The sequence below is a fragment of the Mugil cephalus genome, chromosome 20 (assembly GCF_022458985.1).
Source record: "Mugil cephalus isolate CIBA_MC_2020 chromosome 20, CIBA_Mcephalus_1.1, whole genome shotgun sequence".
Classification (NCBI taxonomy): Eukaryota; Metazoa; Chordata; class Actinopteri; order Mugiliformes; family Mugilidae; genus Mugil; species Mugil cephalus.
In genome coordinates, this window is record NC_061789.1 from 4954683 (window position 1) to 4976182 (window position 21500).

At 40.5% G+C, this 21500-nt stretch overlaps 1 protein-coding gene across 4 annotated transcripts in view; it reads left to right on the forward strand.

Moving 5' to 3' along the window:
• Nucleotides 1–20459, forward strand: part of LOC124997441 (myosin-10) — a 65273-nt gene extending 44814 nt beyond the window's left edge. For 2 of the 4 annotated variants that reach the window (XM_047571128.1, XM_047571129.1), the window contains 31 exons: nt 11–163; nt 496–669; nt 743–916; nt 4218–4332; nt 5043–5105; nt 6381–6574; nt 6703–6824; nt 7214–7283; nt 7369–7529; nt 7605–7713; nt 7812–7943; nt 8024–8230; nt 8683–8820; nt 8912–9035; nt 9114–9285; nt 10246–10458; nt 10539–10683; nt 10756–10962; nt 11998–12102; nt 12207–12359; nt 12441–12689; nt 12865–13077; nt 13163–13375; nt 13455–13616; nt 13691–13819; nt 13896–13984; nt 14383–14506; nt 15293–15501; nt 15598–15706; nt 15987–16159; nt 19116–20459. In XM_047571128.1, coding sequence (XP_047427084.1) covers nt 11–163; nt 496–669; nt 743–916; nt 4218–4332; nt 5043–5105; nt 6381–6574; nt 6703–6824; nt 7214–7283; nt 7369–7529; nt 7605–7713; nt 7812–7943; nt 8024–8230; nt 8683–8820; nt 8912–9035; nt 9114–9285; nt 10246–10458; nt 10539–10683; nt 10756–10962; nt 11998–12102; nt 12207–12359; nt 12441–12689; nt 12865–13077; nt 13163–13375; nt 13455–13616; nt 13691–13819; nt 13896–13984; nt 14383–14506; nt 15293–15501; nt 15598–15706; nt 15987–16159; nt 19116–19272 — 4758 coding nt within the window. In that variant the 3' untranslated portion in view covers nt 19273–20459. The remainder of the gene's footprint in view (nt 1–10; nt 164–495; nt 670–742; nt 917–4217; nt 4333–5042; nt 5106–6380; nt 6575–6702; nt 6825–7213; nt 7284–7368; nt 7530–7604; nt 7714–7811; nt 7944–8023; nt 8231–8682; nt 8821–8911; nt 9036–9113; nt 9286–10245; nt 10459–10538; nt 10684–10755; nt 10963–11997; nt 12103–12206; nt 12360–12440; nt 12690–12864; nt 13078–13162; nt 13376–13454; nt 13617–13690; nt 13820–13895; nt 13985–14382; nt 14507–15292; nt 15502–15597; nt 15707–15986; nt 16160–19115) is intronic. The other 2 variants (XM_047571130.1, XM_047571131.1) reach the window with 1 other exon arrangement.
• The last annotated feature ends 1041 nt before the right edge of the window (nt 20460–21500 follow it).

Consider the following 21500-nt stretch of genomic DNA (forward strand, 5'->3'; position numbering starts at 1 on the left):
TTTATCTCAGGCGGACTTTGCTGTCGAAGCCCTGGCCAAGGCGACGTACGAGCGGCTGTTCCGCTGGCTGGTCCATCGCATCAACAAAGCGTTGGACAGGACCAAGCGGCAGGGGGCGTCTTTCATTGGCATCCTGGACATCGCCGGCTTTGAGATCTTTGAGGTAAAGATTCTGGAGCCTTAGTGCACAACAGAAAACATGATCTTTCTACGGTGGATGCAAAAAGTAGTAATTTAAGGTTGCACACGCCAACAGTCGGTTGTTGGGTGTTTTTTTATTTATATCTTTTTTCCTATGACAGGTGTCACTTTGGTTTTACCGTGCTGACGTAGTTTGTATTTTTTAAAATTAATGTGTAAAAGTTTGAATATGATTTATCATTGTTTGAATTTTTCAACAATACACCCAGTGGTCCGACGTGACGTAAAATTCAATTCATGCGAATGAATAAATCACTAAACAAGAGACTTTTTTTTAATTTAATCTCCTTCCAGCTGAACTCGTTTGAGCAGCTGTGCATCAACTACACCAACGAGAAGCTGCAGCAGCTCTTCAACCACACCATGTTCATCCTGGAGCAGGAGGAGTACCAGCGGGAAGGCATCGAGTGGAGCTTCATCGACTTCGGCCTCGACCTGCAGCCGTGCATCGACCTCATCGAGAGGCCGGTCAGTGGCAGCTCTTCTCCGCATGAGCGTCTGCTCTCGAATGTGATGTATTTAACGAAGTATGTCTTCTCAGAATAACCCCCCGGGTATTCTGGCTCTGCTGGACGAGGAGTGCTGGTTCCCCAAAGCCACGGACAAGACGTTCATCGACAAGGTCCTGCAAGAGCAAGGCACCCACACCAAGTTCCAAAAGCCACGGCAACTCAAGGACAAAGCCGACTTCTGCATCATCCACTACGCAGGAAGGGTATGTACATCAGGCCTGTTAACTTTACTATTACTAGTAATAATAAACTTATATTTATAAGTTAGCACAATTCATGCATAAAATGCAACACAAAGTGCTTGTCACAAAAGACAGTAAAGACATTTGTCAGAAATAAAAAAAGCATAAAAACATGTATGTAAATTCCTAATAAAAACAAGAAAATAAAAGCATGAATAATAAAAAATAAAATAAAAAATAAATAAAAGCATGAATGATAAAAAGCCTAATAAAAAAGCAAAATAAAAGCATGTATAATAATAAAATGCCTAATAAAAACAAGAAAATAAAAGGAGCCTAATAAAAATATAAAATAAAAGCCTAATAAAAAAATAAAAGCATGAATAATAAAAAGTCTAATTAAAAAAACTAAGTAAAAGCATGAATGATAAAATGCCTAATAAAAAATATAAAAGCATGAATAATAAAAAGCCTAATAAAAAGCAAAATAAAAGCATGAATAATAATAAAAAGCCTAATAAAAACAAAATAAAAGCATGAATAATAATAAAAAGCCTAATAAAAAAGCAAAATAAAAGCATGAATAATAATAAAAAGCCTAATCAAAACAAAATAAAAGCATGAATAATAATAAAAAGCCCAATAAAAACAAAATAAAAGCATGAATAATAAAAAGACTAATAAAAAACTAAGTAGAGCATTAATAATAAAAAGCCTAGTAAAATCATAAGCACATAAAAACGCATCTCAAGCAGAAGCAATGCTTAAAGATGTGTCTTAACATTTCATTTGAAGGTTTCAACAGATTTAAAGCTCCTAAAACCCTCAGGTAGACGAGTCCAGAGCTTAGGGCCATAATAAGCAGAGGCTGCCTCTCTGTGCATTTTGGTTGAAACATTTGTAACAATCAGGAAATTTGAGCCTGAGGATCTTTACATATATCTTTAACATGTCAGACAGAGGTAATTTAGAGCTTTAAAACCCAATAACGCGCTGCCGCATTTAGCACGAACTGCAACTTAGAAATTGCTTCCTGCATTCTGGTTGGTAGTTAAAAATGCATTTTGCCAGTTTTAGAAGACAATTTAAGTTCCCTTCATAGCCTCAGATCCTCTGTGCTTTCCTATATATACAGTAACAGACCCAGCTCCTCTGCCAGCGTGGTTAACCAGGTCGCTGCTCAAAAACAATAGCCCGGTTGTGGAGCTGCCGCCGCATCAGGAAAAACCACATCTGGTTCGCATTGGTGTGAGATCTTTGAGTCTTTGATGCCTGCTGCTTACATAACGGAGGTTTTCAACTTTCACCTTTCGCGCGGCGGCCTGCCATCCGCGGAGAGGAAAACGATACGGCGCTCCAGAGCATTCCAGAGGAGACACTTGTCGGTCGTGGCGCAGAATCGGAGCTCTACCTGTATCGCTCATGGGCTCACGGAGTCCAAACATCTGTCTCGGGCTTCGCTCTTATTATGACATACAGGAAAGATAGATATTTAGGATCCAGTAATGAATACTTGATTGAATTTAAAATTCATCAAATAAATATTCCATGACAGGCTGATCCAGAGGAGGGAAATTAGTGAAAACAGTCTGAGTTTGTTTCTTTCTTCCAGGATTCTGATTGAACCCAGATGAATTTCTTACATTCTTCTTCTCAGGTTGCCATCGGTGTCAATTACTTATTATATTCTGCTGGAATCTGACGCTCATCATTGTATGTCAGACGTTCTTTTTTTTAAAAAAAAAAAACATACACGCGAGACAAAACTCGAACTCAACACGGTACGGTTTTCCTGTCTGCGCTGCTGGAAATTCATGCATCCACCATCAATCTTCCACGTGTCATCACACATGACCTAGAAGTATCATGTACTCCTGTTTGTAGACGCATGTATAAATTCATGCTTTCGGTCTGTGAAGCATTTGGAGACAATTGTGGTTGTTATCGACGCCAAACAAATAAAATTGAGTTGAATTGAAAAGCCCTCGTTTTTTTAGCCGTTGTGCAACTTGAAGCTCAATCCACTTGGATTTTTACTGACATGTGGTTTTTCCTTTATGTGATTACAACTTCTACAACTACTGCTTTCTTTACACGGTCTGACGTGCCATATGCAGCACATCTGCTGCAGAGACGTGTTCCGAAACAGCGTTAGCCATGAATCTAGCCGTCACTTAAGATGTACTGCGCGGGTTTTTGCAGCCAAGGTGGAGCAAAAGACCAGAGGCAGTTAATCAGAGAAGAAAATACACAGTATATGTGCTGTATGTTGAAATTAGCAACGACCACCAATATGAAGCCTGATGGCTGTCGCACAAATCAGAGATACTTCACCTCTTTTGTTATCAATCTTTTCCATTTTTCTCGCCAGCTAATTTTCAAAAAGATGGAGACTTAACTCCTTCGAGGCTTAAGCATCTTATCCATTATTTGTTAAAGGCTGGACCAAGGCTGAATTTGGGGTAAAACACTTTGAAAACAATGATTTGGACCTCTGACATATATGAAACCTCTGATATATGAAATTCACATAATTCAGAATACATTGGGCCATCAATGATGACAAGATGCGGCACAACAACCACAGACCAGGACATTAGGGCCCCATGTTTCATGGTGTGATGAGGTTCTTGATGCTGGAACGTGGTGGTACCAACACGAAGCCTAAACATTTGTAATATCTTCCAGTCTTCTGATCAACAACTCTTTATCTGAGCTCCTCAGAAAGCTCCTTCGTCCGTGCCATTGTGCCATTGTAGTTCAACAATCATGTTGTGAAGATCAAACTCCAGGAAATTGATTGGAAACACTCCTGAACAGATGGAGTCAAATTTGAACGTGAAACTAACCTGTAATCCTAGAGGTGCACTTAACTCCCCCCCTCCCTCTCACTGATATATAATATGTAATATTGGCTCATTTTCCTGAAGAAATATTTCCGTTTTATTTGTTTAATTGGGTTCTTTTTATGTACCCGTCAAAATTTTCGAAATTTCTGCATGAAAATGGACGAAAACAAGTCCTAAAGCAGACAAGGAGAACCCAAAAAAACGAATGAAACGGAAATATTATACTTCGATATTTGCTCATTTATAGAGTTGAATCGTTATGGATAAAGGTGGATAGAAACTTGACTATTGGCATGTAGAGGCAGGTGGTGGTGGGGAAGTAGATTAAGTTGGCAGGTGAATGACGGAATGACAGAGACCTTCAATGGAGATTTTTGGGACATCCATGGAAAAGTGGTTTTTGCTCTCCTTCTCTTTCATCTGAGCAGTGTGGATATGCAACAAGTCGAATTAACGCTGGCGTGTTTCCACAGGTGGACTACAAAGCAGACGAATGGCTCATGAAGAACATGGATCCTCTGAACGACAACGTAGCCACGCTGCTGCACCAGTCCACCGACAAGTTCGTGGCTGAGCTCTGGAAAGACGGTGAGTCGTTGCAGAAGCTCGGTTCAGTTTTGTACAGACGTGTATTGATACCTGATGAGTTTATTATCAAGAAACACGAAGTGGACGTAAGGTAAAGTCATCCTAGACCACCATCTTCTCTCTGAGCTCAGTGATGAATGGTGTACGCCGATCAGCCACAACATTATGACCACTGATGGGTGACGTGAATAACGTCGACCATCTTGTGACAATTCAGTGTTCTGCTGGGAAACTCTAGGACCTGGCATGTGGATGTTACTGTATGTATGTAGCCCCCACCTAGACCAGACCAGGCACCCCCACCCCATAGCAATGACAAAATGGTTTAGGAATGAAAAAAAAAAAAACAACAGGACACCCTCAGAAGACCCATGTCCATTCTCTGATGAGTCTTAACTGATTTGGAGGCACAAGAGAGCCCTGCACATTATTAGGAAGGTGGTCATAATGTTATGCCTGATTGGTGTAATTGCTAATAATGCATTTTCTGATGGCAAATACTCACCTTCTGGACTAATCTCCTTTTAATAAGCAGCTATAGTAACCTAAAGGTTAACAGTTTTCCTCTTTAACAGCTAATTAGCTGTTTAGATGTTTCATGGTTCGAGTATAAGTGTGTGCATGTCAACTTCTCTCTTCTTCACTCTTCCTCACTCTCCTGTCTTCTTCTTCTTCTTCTTCCTCTTGTCCGTGTCTCTCTGTTGCTGTAGACATTCAGACGTTTCAGAGAGCCTCTTTCTATGACAATGTGTCTGGGCTCCATGAAGCTCCAGGTGAATCATAGTTAACTCCTCAGCTCCACGTATCGCTGGCTGCTCCTCCTCCTCCTCCTCTTCCTCTGACCACACTGTGCACACCTTATCCAAACGCTCCCTCCTCCCGTCTCCCTTCTGGCTTTGCATGGCTCGGCTCTGGTTGCATTTTAAAACCTCCTGATGCTCAAAACGTTCCTTCTTCTTCTGTTGTTGTTGCTGGCCGGTGACGAGCTAAGCCGAAAGAAAAATACGTCTCCCGACTCCTCTGATAGTTTGAAGTTTTTCATTTGCTGGACAACTAACAGCAGATGGAAATAAAATGTCTGCGTCCAATCTCATTTTGGGGATCGGCACTGGATCAGGAATTGATTTAAGTTCCTGATTACGTCTCTGCTGACATTTATATGAACTAAAACAATAAGGGAACCTGCATGCCAGACATCTGATCCACCTCTGTGCTGATAATCATTCATATTAAAAGACAAAGTGTTGCTTAACTGCTGTCCAGATGTAACCTTAAAGGAAAATACACAAAGGTTGTGCTCTCGATTGCTTAAATTAGACATGGGAGCATTTCATTTCTCAGAGTTTTGATTTGTGAATTTTTTATTAGCTTCGGCTTATAAGGACAAATTTTGAATTTGGATTTCATTCCCATGCATTTTATTCCGATAAATGAGTCATCATTCCCTGAAAATTTAAAGATAAACAAAGATATTAAAAAGTGCACTGTTTTGCACCTTGATAACCGGTGAAAATATATGTCCTAATGTGAAAGCAGAAGCAGGGAGGAATAAGAATTTGAGCACATATGATATAAAAATGAGAAAGAAGAATGAATGCAACATATTTGAGCTTATTTGTCTTTGTAATTCGTATTAATTGGAAATGAATCCACAGAGATGTGTTAAATCCCAGCAGGACACCAAGATGCTAGACCTAAGAACACAGAACCAGATTTAGGGTTAGGGTTAGGGTTAGATTTTACCATTTGGTTGTTTTGGTTCTTTCAGCATTTCAAAATTTGACATATTGAGGCCTTATTTTAGTGTATTTTTCGTATTTAAAAGGTCATATCTCCCTCGCTTCTAAAACATTCAAGATCTCCCTGAGAGAAACCATCTGCTGTCAAATCCTTGCCTGTAAAACCAAACCAGCCGCTGTCTCGTCCTCATGCTCAAAGAACAAACCTCGTCCCTGGCATCATTTTCCAGACAAACATTCATATCGACATTGTTTTCACACTGAATCAAATCTCCGTTTTAGTTTCTTACCTGTCTTCCTTGTCGTCAGTTGACCGGATCGTGGGTCTGGACCAGGTCGCCGGCATGAACGAGACGGCGTTCGGCGCCGCCTACAAGACCAAGAAGGGCATGTTCCGCACCGTGGGGCAGCTGTACAAGGAGCAGCTGTCTAAGCTGATGGCCACGCTGAGGAACACCAATCCCAACTTCGTCCGCTGCATCATCCCCAACCACGAAAAAAGGGTAAGGTCTCAATTCTCTGGGATTGTCAAAGGGATTTCTGTAGTTGCAGATGCACCTGCGGCAAATAAACTGACCAGAAATAATGTCATGTCATTGCATTGTTTTTTTGTTTTTTTTTCCTCATCCAGGCTGGAAAACTGGACCCCCACCTGGTTCTGGACCAGTTGAGGTGCAACGGTGTCCTGGAGGGGATCCGGATCTGCAGACAGGGCTTCCCCAACCGCATCGTCTTCCAGGAGTTCAGACAGAGGTGATGTTTTAGAGCTCGTGTTTCTAAGTTCTTGAACTGATCCGCCACAAGATTAAAACCACTGACAGGAGAAGTGGATGCCCACCTAGACCAGACCATGCACCCCCACCCCATAGCAATGACACTCTGCAACCATCCCCACCAGGAGCAGCAAGGTGTTAACCTGACCTCCAAAGTCACTACGTCCCAAACTCATCAAGTATCTGTGGGATGATCCCTCCCCTCAACCCATACTACCTAAAGTAACAACATCCTGTTGCCCTCAGAGGGTCCATGTCCAATCTCTGATGCATGACAACTGTTTTGGAGGCACAAGGGAGACTTACAAAACATAATGTTATGTAAACTTTCTCTCCAATAACTCTCTCTTTTTTAAAATTTGTGTCCAGGTATGAGATCCTCACTCCTAACGCCATTCCCAAGGGCTTCATGGATGGCAAGCAGGCGTGCGAGAGGATGGTAAGGAACCGTTCGAAAGGTTTCTCATCACAAACAGCATCTGAAAACTTAAGTCTTTACGTCCTCACTTCGTTCTCTTTGATAGATTAAAGCGCTGGAGCTCGATGGCAACCTCTTCCGTATTGGCCAAAGTAAGATCTTCTTCAGGGCAGGAGTCCTGGCTCACTTGGAGGAGGAGAGGGACCTGAAGATCACAGACATCATCATTTACTTCCAGGCCGTGTGTCGAGGATATCTGGCGCGCAAGTGAGGGTTAAATTAGTCAATGCTGCCCTGTATTTGAGAAACACTGTTATCTCACTCAGTTGTTATTCTTTCCAGGGCCTTTGCTAAGAAGCAGCAGCAGCTCAGTGCACTCAAGGTTCTCCAGAGAAACTGCGCTGCTTACTTGAAGCTGCGCCATTGGCAGTGGTGGAGACTCTTCACTAAGGTGTGGACACAGTTCTCAAACTACAGTGCATCTAAGCTCTCAATGTATGCACCAAGAGCTCAAGGTGTTTCCTCTAACTGTCCATGTTTGACCTGCAGGTGAAGCCGCTGCTGCAGGTGACCAGGCAGGAGGAGGAGATGCAGGCGAAGGACGAGGAGCTGGTCAAAGTGAAGGAGAAGCAGATGAAGGTGGAAGGAGAGCTGGTGGAGATGGAGAGGAAGCATCAGCAGGTCGGTTGCGATCGCGAGTTGGAATATTCTGAAGCTCGTTCTTCAGCGTCGACGCTAACGGAGGTATCATTTATACGCAGCTGATGGAGGAGAAGAACATCCTAGCGGAGCAGCTGCAGGCCGAGACGGAGCTGTTCGCCGAGGCCGAGGAGATGAGAGCTCGCCTCGCCTCCAAAAAGCAGGAGCTGGAGGAGATCCTGCACGACCTGGAGTCCAGGCTGGAGGAGGAAGAGGAGAGGTCGCAGGGCATGCAAAACGAGAAGAAGAAGATGCAGTCCCACATCCAGGTGTGTCCAAGAGAGTGTGGACGACTTTTCAAAGCCATGACATTTACCTCAGGGGCGTCACTAGGCTTAGCCCCCAGGAGATGCACAGGATGTGAGCGAACGTAGCTAACAGCTAGCTTCATAATTTCAGCCGTTTTTTTAAACACACTGCAACAACAAACACATGTTTGTTGACTAAAATCATGATTGCAATTTCAAACCATGAAAAATGTTACTTAATTAGTTGAATTAAATTAATAATAATGAGTGGAATGGAGTGGATAAGGACGCAGTGAAGCGGCTTGTGATCATATATAATGATTTATTTAAACTCATATTCTGGACATTTTATATTGAATTTGTCAGCACGCCACCAAATTATTTCGGCACAGTTAACAACGTCAGTGATTTACCTACATCTATATTCCAAAATGCAAACATGCACAGTGCTAATTACGCTTATGTGTGTGCAGGACCTGGAAGAACAGCTGGATGAAGAGGAAGCTGCCAGGCAGAAGCTGCAGCTGGAGAAAGTGACGGCCGAAGCTAAAATTAAGAAGTACGAGGAGGATCTTTTGCTGCTAGAGGACCAGAACTCCAAGTTCCAAAAGGTGAGAATGAGCGAGAGAGAGAAAAGACTCTGAAAGTCTGCAGAAGGTTTGAGAGGCTATGGCTGCATGCTAACCCGAGTCCACCCTTTAGGAGAAAAAGCTGCTTGAGGACAGAATCAATGAGATGACGTCCACGTTAGCTGAAGAGGAAGAGAAGGCCAAAAACCTGGGCAAGGTCAAGAACAAGCAGGAGATGCTGATGGTCGACCTGGAGGGTAAAGGAGTGACCTGAAATACAGATCACTGAGAGCCGTAAGATGTGTCTTTTATTAACCCCCCGTCTTCTTATTTAGAGAGACTGAAGAAAGAGGAGAAGACGCGGCAGGAGCTGGAGAAGGCCAAGAGGAAGCTGGACGGGGAGACGTCCGACTTCCAGGACCAGATATCCGAGCTGCAATCCCAGATAGAGGAGCTGAAGGTGCAGCTGGGCAAGAAGGAAGAGGAGCAGCAGATGATGCAGTCGAGGTAGGAGACAGAGAAGCCAGTGTTGCATAACGGCATGAGCTAAATATGGGGTTTAATATCAACTCATGGAGGGAGATAAGTGCCGCTTAGTCACCACATTTGTTACAGGATATGTTCACGCCAACCCAGCATTTCACAAGACACCGATAAAAAAGAAAAAAATATACATAAGGCTGATAACTGACTATTTATCCTCTGATTCTCACTGCATTGGAATGTGTTTGCAGTCTGACTGGTGTGTGGGTTATTTGAGTCTCCATCAACAGTTGGAGGAAGCAACAGTTTAGGACAAACAGTGACTGTGCTGCTGCTGCTAATGCTGCCACCTGGTGGAGATTTTATGCAGCTGCATGAGCTCGAATAAAGTTTTTTTTAAAACGTTGATGTCTTGAGGTCCAGTCAGAGCCCAGCAGGAAACAAAAACAAGAGGATAAACAATAAATCAAACAAAGATGGAGAGGAAAGACTGTTTGCGTGAAGTGGGTATTAATGAATAAATGTGTATGTAACTGTACAGATATTGCACAAGGAACAGAGTTAAGGAGCCATATGAGTGGTAATTTGTGGTGGTATTCATAAGTTTTCCCAATTTTTCAATTTTCATCTGCTGACTTTTTAAGATAGATGGAAGGATAGATGATGGATAGGAACCCTAACACTGGAATGAGTACCATGAATAGCGCCTAACCCTAACCCTAACCCTAACCCATTGTTACAGTCTATACCTAAAACAGATCAAGCATTAAGATGAGAGATTAAAGTAAATGTTTTAACAGAAAGAAACCTTGAGCAGCTCATATAACAAGGATCCATCTGTTTGAGGCCCTGTAGGGATGTGGGACAGAAGAGAAGGGAGGAGAGGAGGACGATGCATTCATCATCCATACATCAGACATACATTAACCACATGTGCATGACACAAACCATGCTTTCCTTAAATTGTTCTTTGTCATGTACCAGGGGTGAAGAAGAGGTGAGCCATAAGAACAACGCTCTGAAGCAGGTCAGGGAGCTGCAGGCCCAGCTGTCTGAGCTGCAGGAAGACCTGGAATCAGAGAAGCAGGCCAGGAACAAGGCCGAGAAGCTCAAGAGGGACCTGAGCGAAGAGCTTGAGGCGCTCAAGACCGAACTGGAGGACACCCTCGATACGACAGCGGCCCAGCAGGAGCTAAGGTGAGCTCCGTTCTAAAAATACTTTTAATAGACTGTGGGTTTTCTTTTTTTGGCAATATCTTTTCCATTGTTCTCTGCAGGACCAAGCGTGAGCAGGAGGTTGCGGAGCTGAAGAAAGCCATCGAGGAGGAGACTAAAAACCATGAGGCTCAGATTCAGGAGATGCGACAGAGGCATAGCACCGCCCTGGAGGAGCTGTCTGAACAGCTGGAGCAGGCCAAGAGGGTAACAATCAGAAACAATACCAGACCTCACACTTTAATGTTTACTTTTTACACTAATGTTAAACATGTGTAGTTCAAGGCCAACCTGGAGAAGACCAAGCAGAGCCAGGAGAGCGCCAACAAGGAGCTGGCCGGGGAGGTGAAGAGCCTGCAGCAGGCGAAGACCGAGTCCGAGCACAAGAGGAAGAAGCTGGAGGCTCAGCTGCAGGAGTTCATGGCCAGGGTCACCGAGGGGGAGAGGGCCAAGGGGGAGCTGGCCGAGCGCTCCCACAAGCTGCAGGTGAGGAAAGAGGAACGCTGATTTGATTTAGTCGGCATCTTATGAGGTAACTTCCTGTGCATTCAAGAGGACAGCACACATAACTGTTGTTGTAGTAATTGAAGTATAAACATAAGGAGGTGGAACCATTTACACATTTTGAAGCAAGATAATGCAACTTGAATGGATTTACTCTATTTTATTTGGTATTTGGATTATTTCTAACTGCATTTATGGACAGTTTTAGTTAAATGCTAATTAATTTTCCTCCCTATTGTGCACTGTTTAAATATGTGTCCAATCCAATGACAGGGACACAAATTTCTAAAAGCTGGTCAGCTGGTACCAAGAGATCATGTATTTTCAGTTTCAGTATTCAAATAACGTCTTATCACATTATTCTGGTACATTATTTGGTCCTAGCTTTTATTATCAGATGTCAGTTTTGGGATGTCTCGTCTTATACACAGGGAAATGTTTTCTTTAATATTTGGGGTTTTAGGTAAAAACAGAGGAAAAATAAACTCCATATTTTTCTGTATATAATTAGTTTAGCTCACATCTCATAGATTCCTGGACAGTTACATAGTCTCATTTTTTGAGGTTGACTGTGTTTGTCTTATATTAATAAAATATGAACCAAAAGTTTCAATGTGACTGACTTCATGCAGAAACAATGATTTTTAAATCAGAATCAGCTTTATTGGCCAAATATGAGTGCACATAGAAGGAATTTGACCATTTGCTCATTGATACAAAACAGATCGCTTAAATAAGCGTAAAAATAAAAGCGTAAAAAAAAAAATGGAAACCCGTTCAACATAAACTAGACTTTCAGGATAAAAAAAAGAAAAGAAAAAATAAAGGTCAGGAGCAGATGTTATATGCAACGGACTTGAACAGTAAGTGTACACAATTAACGAGGAGCTTTACTGGCCCACTTCCTGACCCTGGACTCGTACAGGTCCTGGATGGAGCGTTCTTCAGATCATTAGCTGCACATTTTCAAATCTTTTAGACTTGAACAAATTTCCTGGTTCTAACCTCTTCGTACAGACCGAGTTGGACAATGTGTCCGCCCTGCTGGAAGACGCAGAGAGGAAAGGGATCAAGATGGCCAAAGATGTCACTGGACTAGAGAGTCAGCTCCAAGACACACAGGTGACAAGAAGAAGTATTTTGTATTAGTATTAATCGTGTTTTCTTTTTAAGAATCTGAAGAATCTGTTCTTAAATAACTGGGGCCGTGTTTCCTTTTCGTGTAGGAGCTGCTCCAGGAGGAGACCCGTCAGAAGCTGAACCTCAGCAGTCGCATTCGCCAGCTGGAGGAGGAGAAAAACGCTCTGCAGGAGCAGCAGGAGGAGGACGAGGAGGCTCGCAAGAATCTGGACAAGCAGTTGTTGACTCTGCAGGCTCAGGTAAAGACGTCATCTCATGTGTATAGGGAACAATCAGATTTCTGTTCTGGTTTCGTTCTGATTTGGATTTGGTGTCCGTAGCTCTCAGAGAGCAAGAAGAAGCTTGAAGATGATGTGGGGACGATTGAAGGCCTGGAGGAGGCGAAGAAGAAGCTGCAGAAGGACCTGGAGCTGTCCAACCAGCGCCTGGAGGAGAAGACCATCGCCTTTGAGAAGATGGAGAAGACGAAGACGCGTCTGCAGCAGGAACTGGATGATCTGACCGTGGACTTGGATCACCAGAGACAGATTGTGTCCAACCTGGAGAAGAAGCAGAAGAAGTTTGACCAGGTGAGAATCATCATAGGTGGATTTCTTTCAGGGACGGAGAGCCTACATTCGCCTACACTTTATACTTGTGCAAATCATTCTGTAAGCATGAGTAGAAGGTTTGTGTGAGGCAGAAGGACGGTGAGTTTTCTGTTTAGAAGTCACCATGTTCCTAAACATCCCATCTCCTTTGTAGATGCTGGCTGAGGAGAAGAGCATCTCCGCTCGTTACGCAGAGGAGCGCGACCGAGCCGAGGCCGAGGCCAGAGAGAAGGAGACCAAAGCCCTGTCCATGACCAGAGCTCTGGACGAGGCCCTGGAGGCCAAGGAGGAGCTGGAGAGGGTGAACAAGCAGCTCCGAGCCGAAATGGAAGATCTGATGAGCTCAAAGGATGACGTGGGCAAGAACGTGGGTGTCACCGCTATCTCCCCCTGTGCCCCTTCCTGTTCTTTTATTCCTCTCGTCTTACCGTTGTTCTCATAATTCTGTTTAGGTCCACGAGCTGGAGAAGTCCAAGCGCACTCTGGAGCAGCAGCTGGAGGAGATGAAGACTCAGCTGGAGGAGCTGGAGGACGAGCTGCAGGCCACGGAGGACGCCAAGCTGCGTCTGGAGGTCAACATGCAGGCCATGAAGGCCCAGTACGAGAGAGACCTCCAGGGCCGGGACGACCAGAACGACGAGAAGAAGAGAGCGCTCGTCAAACAGGTGAAAAAATGAAACATTCATTTTAATCCCTTGTGCTACCGTTTCCACACTAACGGCTCGTGTTGTGTCCTCCTCCCAGGTGCGAGAAATGGAAGCAGAGTTGGAGGACGAGAGGAAGCAGAGGGCTTTGGCTGTAGCTGCGAAAAAGAAGCTGGAGATGGACCTGAAGGACATAGAGGGACACATAGAAGGAGCCAACAAGGCCCGAGACGAGGCCATCAAACAGCTGCGCAAGTTACAGGTACAGACCCGAGAGTTTGGATTATTTTAAACTTTACACGCCTTCCATTACTGATTTTACGCTGCTTGCTCCAGGCCCAGATGAAAGACTATCAGAGGGAGCTGGAAGACGCCCGGGCTTCCAGAGACGACATCTTTGCCCTGTCGAAGGAAAACGAGAAGAAGCTCAAGAGTCTGGAGGCCGAGATCGTTCAGCTGCACGAGGTCGGGAACGCCCCACGGGTCTGTAGCTAAATGAAATGACAGTCTGATAGAAGGTACAACATTTTCCTCTCTGCAGGATCTGGCAGCGTCTGAAAGAGGTCGGCGCCACGCAGAGCAGGAACGGGATGAGCTGCAGGATGAAATCTCCAACAGCACCTCTGGAAAGTGAGTTAACCTGTTAATAGACGCATCTTTTTTGGCACAAATAGAGTTTCTGGTCAGAAAAGTAAACTTGAAATCCCCCCAAAAATGATGCTTGGATTCTATGTTGCTTGTGTCAGTGTTTTTCCGGACATATGATAACCTGCAAGTCATAGTAATAACAGTAGTAGTGAAAGCTGTTGGATCCACAAGTAAATTACAATTTAAAATGGAGCAAAAATGAATATATTCAACGTAAGCAACCAGTTATTTCTGCAACGTCAAAAGAATATGAAGTGATATTAACCAGGTATTAATCCAAGCACTTAGGTACCAAAAGAGATCTTTGGATCCCATTTGTTCCAGGTTTCCATCATTTGCGTACCTCTGACGTGTATTATATTTTTTTTTCTTTGTGTCAGGTCGGCTCTGATGGATGAGAAGAGGAGGCTGGAGGCTCGTATCGCCCAGCTGGAGGAGGAGCTGGAGGAGGAACAGGGCAACATGGAGCTGCTCAATGACCGCTTCAGGAAGACGACCATGCAGGTGGGGTGAAATGTCAGAGTAGCTCCTGCTCTGCGTAGTTGATTAACCCATTTAATGAGTAACTAAAATTGTTGACATGGCTAATAATTTTATTTTGCTTCTTATTGTGTGATATTAATAGTCTGATACGATTACTTTGGGATTTGGGACTGAAGGCTTGCTAAGTAGTTTCGACTTTTTTAAAATCAAATTGACAACTGTGATGTGTTAGCTTGCTTGGCGACAGTCTGTGACAAGGCATTCTGCAAAGAATATGTTTGTATTTACTGATCTGCTCTTTGATAAAACATTTTATTAACAACTGGAAATTTCTGAAGAAAAAGGGTCAAATTTGGGCGCATTGCTGCCATCTACTGTTTAGTTCTAGGTCACCGTGACGTCACCCATTGGATTCTGAACCTCAAAAATAAAGCCCCAAGTGAGCAGAGCCCGCTCTCAAAACAATCTCAAAATAAAGTCTCAGTATCTTAGCATAAAGACTTAGTATCTAAAGATAATGACTTAGTATCTGAAGATAATGACTTACTATCTCAAAATAATTATTTAGTGTCTAAAGATAATGACTTATCTCAAAATAATGACTTAGTATCTACAGATAATGACTTTGAATCTCAAAATAATCTCAAAATAAAGTCACAGCATCTCAGAATAATGACTTAGTATCTAAAGATAATGAGCTTGAATCTCAAAATAATGACTCAGTATTTAAGCCGTATGTGTGTCACCCCTTGCTCTAAAACTTAACCTCACCTCCTACTGCCCTTTGAATCTGTCCGTCTCCTTTAGGTGGACACCTTGACCACAGAGCTGAGTGCAGAGCGCAGCACGGGCCAAAAGAGTGAAAACGCTCGGCAGCAGCTGGAGCGTCAGAACAAGGAGCTGAGGGCCAAGCTGGGCGAGCTGGAGGGCTCCGTGAAGAGCAGGTTCAAGGCCTCCATCACTGCCCTGGAGGCCAAGATAGCACAGCTGGAGGAGCAGCTGGAGCAGGAGGCAAAGTAGGAGCTGCTTCCTTTACTTAATACTGATAAACCTGGCATAAATCGGTTCATACTGTGAAACATTTATAACCACTGCCTGTTTCTCCACTGAAGGGAGCGAGCGGCAGCCAATAAGATCGTGAGAAGGACCGAGAAGAAGCTCAAAGAGATCTGCATGCAGGTGGAGGACGAGCGTCGCCATGCCGACCAGTTCAAAGAACAGGTACGGGAAACTCAGATCAACCACTTTCTGGTTGACCTGTCATTATGTTAGCCTTTTTACAAAAAACACCTATTTAGGACATGTTAGTTGTGTTGGTTGAATCCTACAATAGGTTTTATCAATGAAATCAGAAGAGAATTAGCTTTCCAATGACATATTGCATGCAGCATTTACTCAAACACAACCCATGTACAGAGCTCAGATTGAAACCCTGCTGCTGTCCCATATATTATAAGGGTTAAGTTACTTGAACAGTTGTGTTTCATTTCCGTGCGTGCAGGTGGAGAAAGCCAACTCTCGTATGAAGCAGCTGAAACGTCAGCTGGAGGAGGCTGAGGAGGAGGCGACGAGGGCCAACGCCTCCCGCAGGAAACTGCAGAGAGAGCTGGACGACGCCACCGAGGCCAGCGAGGGCCTGAGCCGGGAGGTCCACACACTCAAGAACCGCCTCAGGTACAGAGCAGACGGCTAAAGCTTCCACTTCCACCAGTGATTTAAGAAAGCTACATCCACTCAGTAGAGTTACTCCTGTCTCAGTTTAATATTCACTTAGGTGGAAAAATCAGGAACAGACATTTTGACATCTGACATTAATGACTTAGTCTCTAAAGATAATGACTTTGAATCTAAAGATAAAGACTTAGTATCTAAAGATTTGGGATTTATTTGGTTTAGAATCTCAAAATAAAGTCTTAGTATCTCAAAATAATGATTTAGTATCTCAAAATAATGATTTAGTATCTAAACATAATGATTTATCTCAAAGAAATGACTGAGTATCTAAAGATAATGACTTAGTATCTAAAGATAATGACTTAGTATCTAGAAATAATGACTTTGAATCTCAAAATAATCTCAAAATAAAGTCTCAGTATCTCAGAATGAAGACTTAGTATGTGAAGATAATGACTTGGTAACTAAAAATAATGATTTAGAATCTAAAGATTATTACTTTGTATCTAAAAAATAAAATGACATAGTATCTACAAATGATGACTTAGTATCCCAAAATAATGACTTACTATCTAAAGATAATGACTTAGAGTCTCAAAATAATGACTTAGTATTTAAAGATAATGACTAAGTATCTAAAGATAAAGACTTAGTATCTAACAAATAATGACTTTGAATCTCAAAATAATCTCAAAATTCAGTATCAGTATCTCAGAATAATGACTTAGTATCTGAAGATAATGACTAAGTATCTAAAGATAATGACTTTGAATCTAAAGATAAAGACTTAGCATCTAAAGATTTGGAATTTATTTGTCTTAGAATCTCAAAATAATCTCAAAATAAAGTCTTGGTATCTCAAAATAACGATTTAGTATCTCAAAATAATTATTTAGTATCTAAAGATTATGACTTATCTCAAAGTAATGACTTAGTATCTAAAGATTATGATTTAGTATTCCAAAATAATGATTTACTATCTAAAGATAATGACTTTTAATCTCAAAATAATCTCAAAATTAAGTCTCAGTATCTCAGAATAATGACTTAGCATCTGAAGATAATGACTACGTATCTAAGGCTAATGACTTTGAATCTAAAGATAAAGACTTAGTATCTGAAGATTTGGAATTTATTTGGTTTAGAATCTCAAAGTAATCTCAAAATAAACTCTTGGTATCTCAAAATAATGATTTAGTATCTCAAAATAATGACTTATCTCAAAGTAATGACTAAGTATCTAAAGATAATGACTTAGTACCTAAAGAATAATGACTTTGAATCTCAAAATAATCTCAAAAATAAGTCTCAGTATCTCAGAATAATGACTTAGTATCTGAAGATAATGACTAAGTATCTAAAAATAATGACTTTGAATCTAAAGATAAAGACTAGTATCTAAAGATTTGGAATTTATTTGGCTTAGAATCTCAAAATTGTCTCAAAATAAAGTCTTGGTATCTCAAAATAATTATTTAGTATCTCAAAATAAATATTTAGTATCCAAAAATAATGATTATCTCAAAGTAATGACTTGGTATCTAAAGATAATGACTTAGTATCCCAAAATAATGACTTACTATCTAAAGATAATGACTTTGAATGTCAAAATAATGACTTATCTCAAAGTAATGACTAAGTATCTAAAGATAATGACTTAGTACCTAAAGAATAATGACTTTGAATCTCAAAATAATCTCAAAAATAAGTCTCAGTATCTCAGAATAATGACTTAGTATCTGAAGATAATGACTAAGTATCTAAAGATAATGACTTTGAATCTAAAGATAAATACTTAGTATCTAAAGATTTGGAATTTATTTGGCTTAGAATCTCAAAATTATCTCAAAATAAAGTCTTGGTATCGCAAAATAATTATTTAGTATCTCAAAATAAATATTTAGTATCCAAAAATAATGATTATCTCAAAGTAATGACTTGGTATCTAAAGATAATGACTTAGTATCCCAAAATAATGACTTACTATCTAAAGATAATGACTTTGAATGTCAAAATAATGACTTAGTATTTAAAGATAATGACTTAATATCTGAAGATAATGACTTAGTATCTAAAAAATAACAACTTTGAATCTCAAAATAATCTCAAATTAGTCTCAGTATCTCAGAATAATGACTTAGTATCTAAAGATAATAACTTTGAATCTCAAAAAAATCTCAAAATTAAGTCTCAGTATCTCAGAATAATGACTTAGTATCTAAAGATAATGACTTTGAATCTCAAAATAATCTCACAATTAAGTCTCAGTATCTCAGAATAATGACTTAGTATCTGAACATAATGACTTAGTATCTAAAGAAAATGACTTAGAATCTAAAAAATAATAACTTTGAATCTCAAAATTATCACAAATTAGTCTCAGTATCTCAGAATAATGACTTAGTATCTAAAGATAATTACTTTGAATCTCAAAACAATGACTTAGTATCTAAAGATAATATCTTTGAATCGCTAAACAATGACTTAGTATCTAAAGATAATGACTTAGTACCTAAAAATAATCATTTTGAATCTCAAAATAATCTCAAAATTAAGTCTCAGTATCTCAGAATAATGACTTTGTATGTAGAGATAATGACTTTGAATCTCAAAATATTGACTTTGTATCTCAAAATAATGACTTATAAGCTCAAGATAGTGACTTAGTATCCCAAAATAATGACGCATCTAAAGATAAAGACTTAGAATGTGCAAGTATCTCAAAATAATAAATATAATATAAAAGTAAAACTAGTGTCTTAAAATAATGACTTAATGTCTTGCATCACATAACACAGTTCCACACCACGATATCTTTTCATGTTTAAATGCTCATTTAGAGAAGTTTTCATAGTCACTCACAGAATATATTTTTAATCACACTGCTGGACATGTGTCTCCGTATATATCAGTACCCTCTCGTAACCCTCCCCCCTCACTGCTCTCTGTCCTGCAGGCGTGGGGGTCCCATCAGCTTCTCCTCCAGTCGCTCGGGCAGACGTCCGTTGCCGGTAGAGGGAACATCGTCCCTGGACCTCCTGTCTGACGATGAGCTGGAAAACAAGATCACCGACAACAACGCCAACGAGACACCAGCGCCCCAGCCAGAGTAGAAGAAGCCTTAGCCTTCGCTTTCCAACCTGCAAACCCCTCAGCCCCAACAGACAGCTTCAGCCGTGACTCTCCTCCTGCTCCACCTCGGCTAAACTAAACTAATGTCTATAGAAAGTCCAGCATGATCTCAGCAGAAAGCACCATCTTCCTGAGCTTTCTTTTCACCCCTCAACCCTTAACAGACACCAGCAGTTTAACCCCCAGTGCTTCCTCGAAGGCATCGCTGAAGTGCATAAGAAGAAGCACGATGCTGCCTTAGCCTCTGAGTTGAGCTACAGGGCTGCACAAAAGCAACACGGCTGAATCCCTGCACACATTGTTAGGAAAACACAATCAGAAGCCCTTTCCTTTTCTGTTCAGTGATTGTGTCTGGGTGGTAATTATCTTCTGCTGGACCAGTATTTAGCTGTTTAAAACGCTTCCAAATCAGCAGCACGATTGCAATATTTGAAAGGAAACGCTCATGATTAAAAAAACAAAACAAAAGCTTCTGACTTTATTTTTTTTCATGAACCCACAAGGTTCTGTATGTCTTAGATATTTTAGTTGAACTGTAACTGAATAGTCTCTTACCGGTCCTGTTCTGGGGTCGTTTGCTTGCATATGAGTATAGAAACGTGACCGTAAGCTGCCTCGTTGCCTCAGCTCTTTTTCCACCGGTATCGGTTTCTCAAATGTTTGACGGTAGGTCAGTGTCGACTTGTAACTAATCTCCTCTCGCTTACTTCTCCTGTGCCTTTTTCTCGCTCACTCAAAACACATTTACGTCACATATATTGTTCATATATTGAACCATGCGTAATTCCATTAAGGTATTTTCATAAAAAATAAAAACAATAAAAAAAATATATTTTGCAAATGTACTGAAATATTAGTGGGAACCTGACTGTCTTCCTCCAGCTTTCATGTCGCCATGATGATTGATGTGTAAACCGTGTGGGATTCTTTGTAGATGGGTGCTATGACTTTTCTTATTGATAACTTTTGTACTTTTTGAGTTATTGAGATTTAAAAACGATCTAATAGACAGCGACTGTATTTATATCTCTGCTATTGTATGCAATACAGACTCCATTCATATGCTCAGTATTGCACATTGAACCACTGTACCTATGCTCATTGTCATGACATGTACAGTTTATGAGTCATTAGGAGAATAAAATGCATTAAAGTCTATGGAACCCAGTGTGAAGCTTTACTCGAGTACTGTATTTAAGTTTGAGCCTCTCTACACCATAAAACATCATGCATACACATTAATTAGGCATCTGTTTACTTATAATATTAATATTATATATATTAATAAAAAAAAAAATAAAAAAAAAAACATAAAAGAAAATATACTGACCCCAACTCTCAGATACCTCAGGATGAATTCTCCTCCTCTAATCTTTTCTGGTGACTTAATTAGAATAGCAGATAAAATTATTCCACACTAAACTAAACTACCGTAATATTTTTAAAAATAGCTGAGGTTTTGTCCACTTATTGCACAGGGAAACTTCTAAAATCCAAAATAAAAGAACAAATTGATTAATGTGTGATTATATGCACCACGAATCACTTTAAAACTGAACAATTTTATTCGTGAATTTTTAAACGTATTTTTGCTTTTACAAATATATCTATTATTTAATTTTGTCTATCCTCATAATATTTCAAGAATTTTATTTATGCTTAATTAAGCAAATAAGAAGTGCAGTCAAAATTTTATCAAAGAAAAGATCAAATAAAAATGTTTCAGCAAATACTATAATATAAAAATATATGTAAATAAATCCATTATTATTACAGCAAATATATACATTTACGAAATATTTAATCTCTTATTACAGCCATTTATTTTATTTTTATTCTGGCAGTTCTGGTCCCCCATACTCTTAAACTAGAACTAATGATTTTTTAATTAAATTAATTCATCCCTATGTGTAGTTATTAGAATATTATTTTTTGTGTTTTCAATGCCATATATAGTTATTAAGTGAGTAACTAATTCATATTTTATTTTATTTTATTTTATTTTTACTTTTTGTTGCTCCATACATTTAAGCCAATAATACAATATAACGTATATAACGTATTATAATACGTTGATGATGGGGATAAGTACAACAAAATATTTTGATTTCTATCTTTATGACTTCACTTGATCTGCATCAACTGGGGAGGGAGTGGTGGAAAAAAGTTCACCAACTAAATTGTAACAAAATATTTCCAATAAATCTCT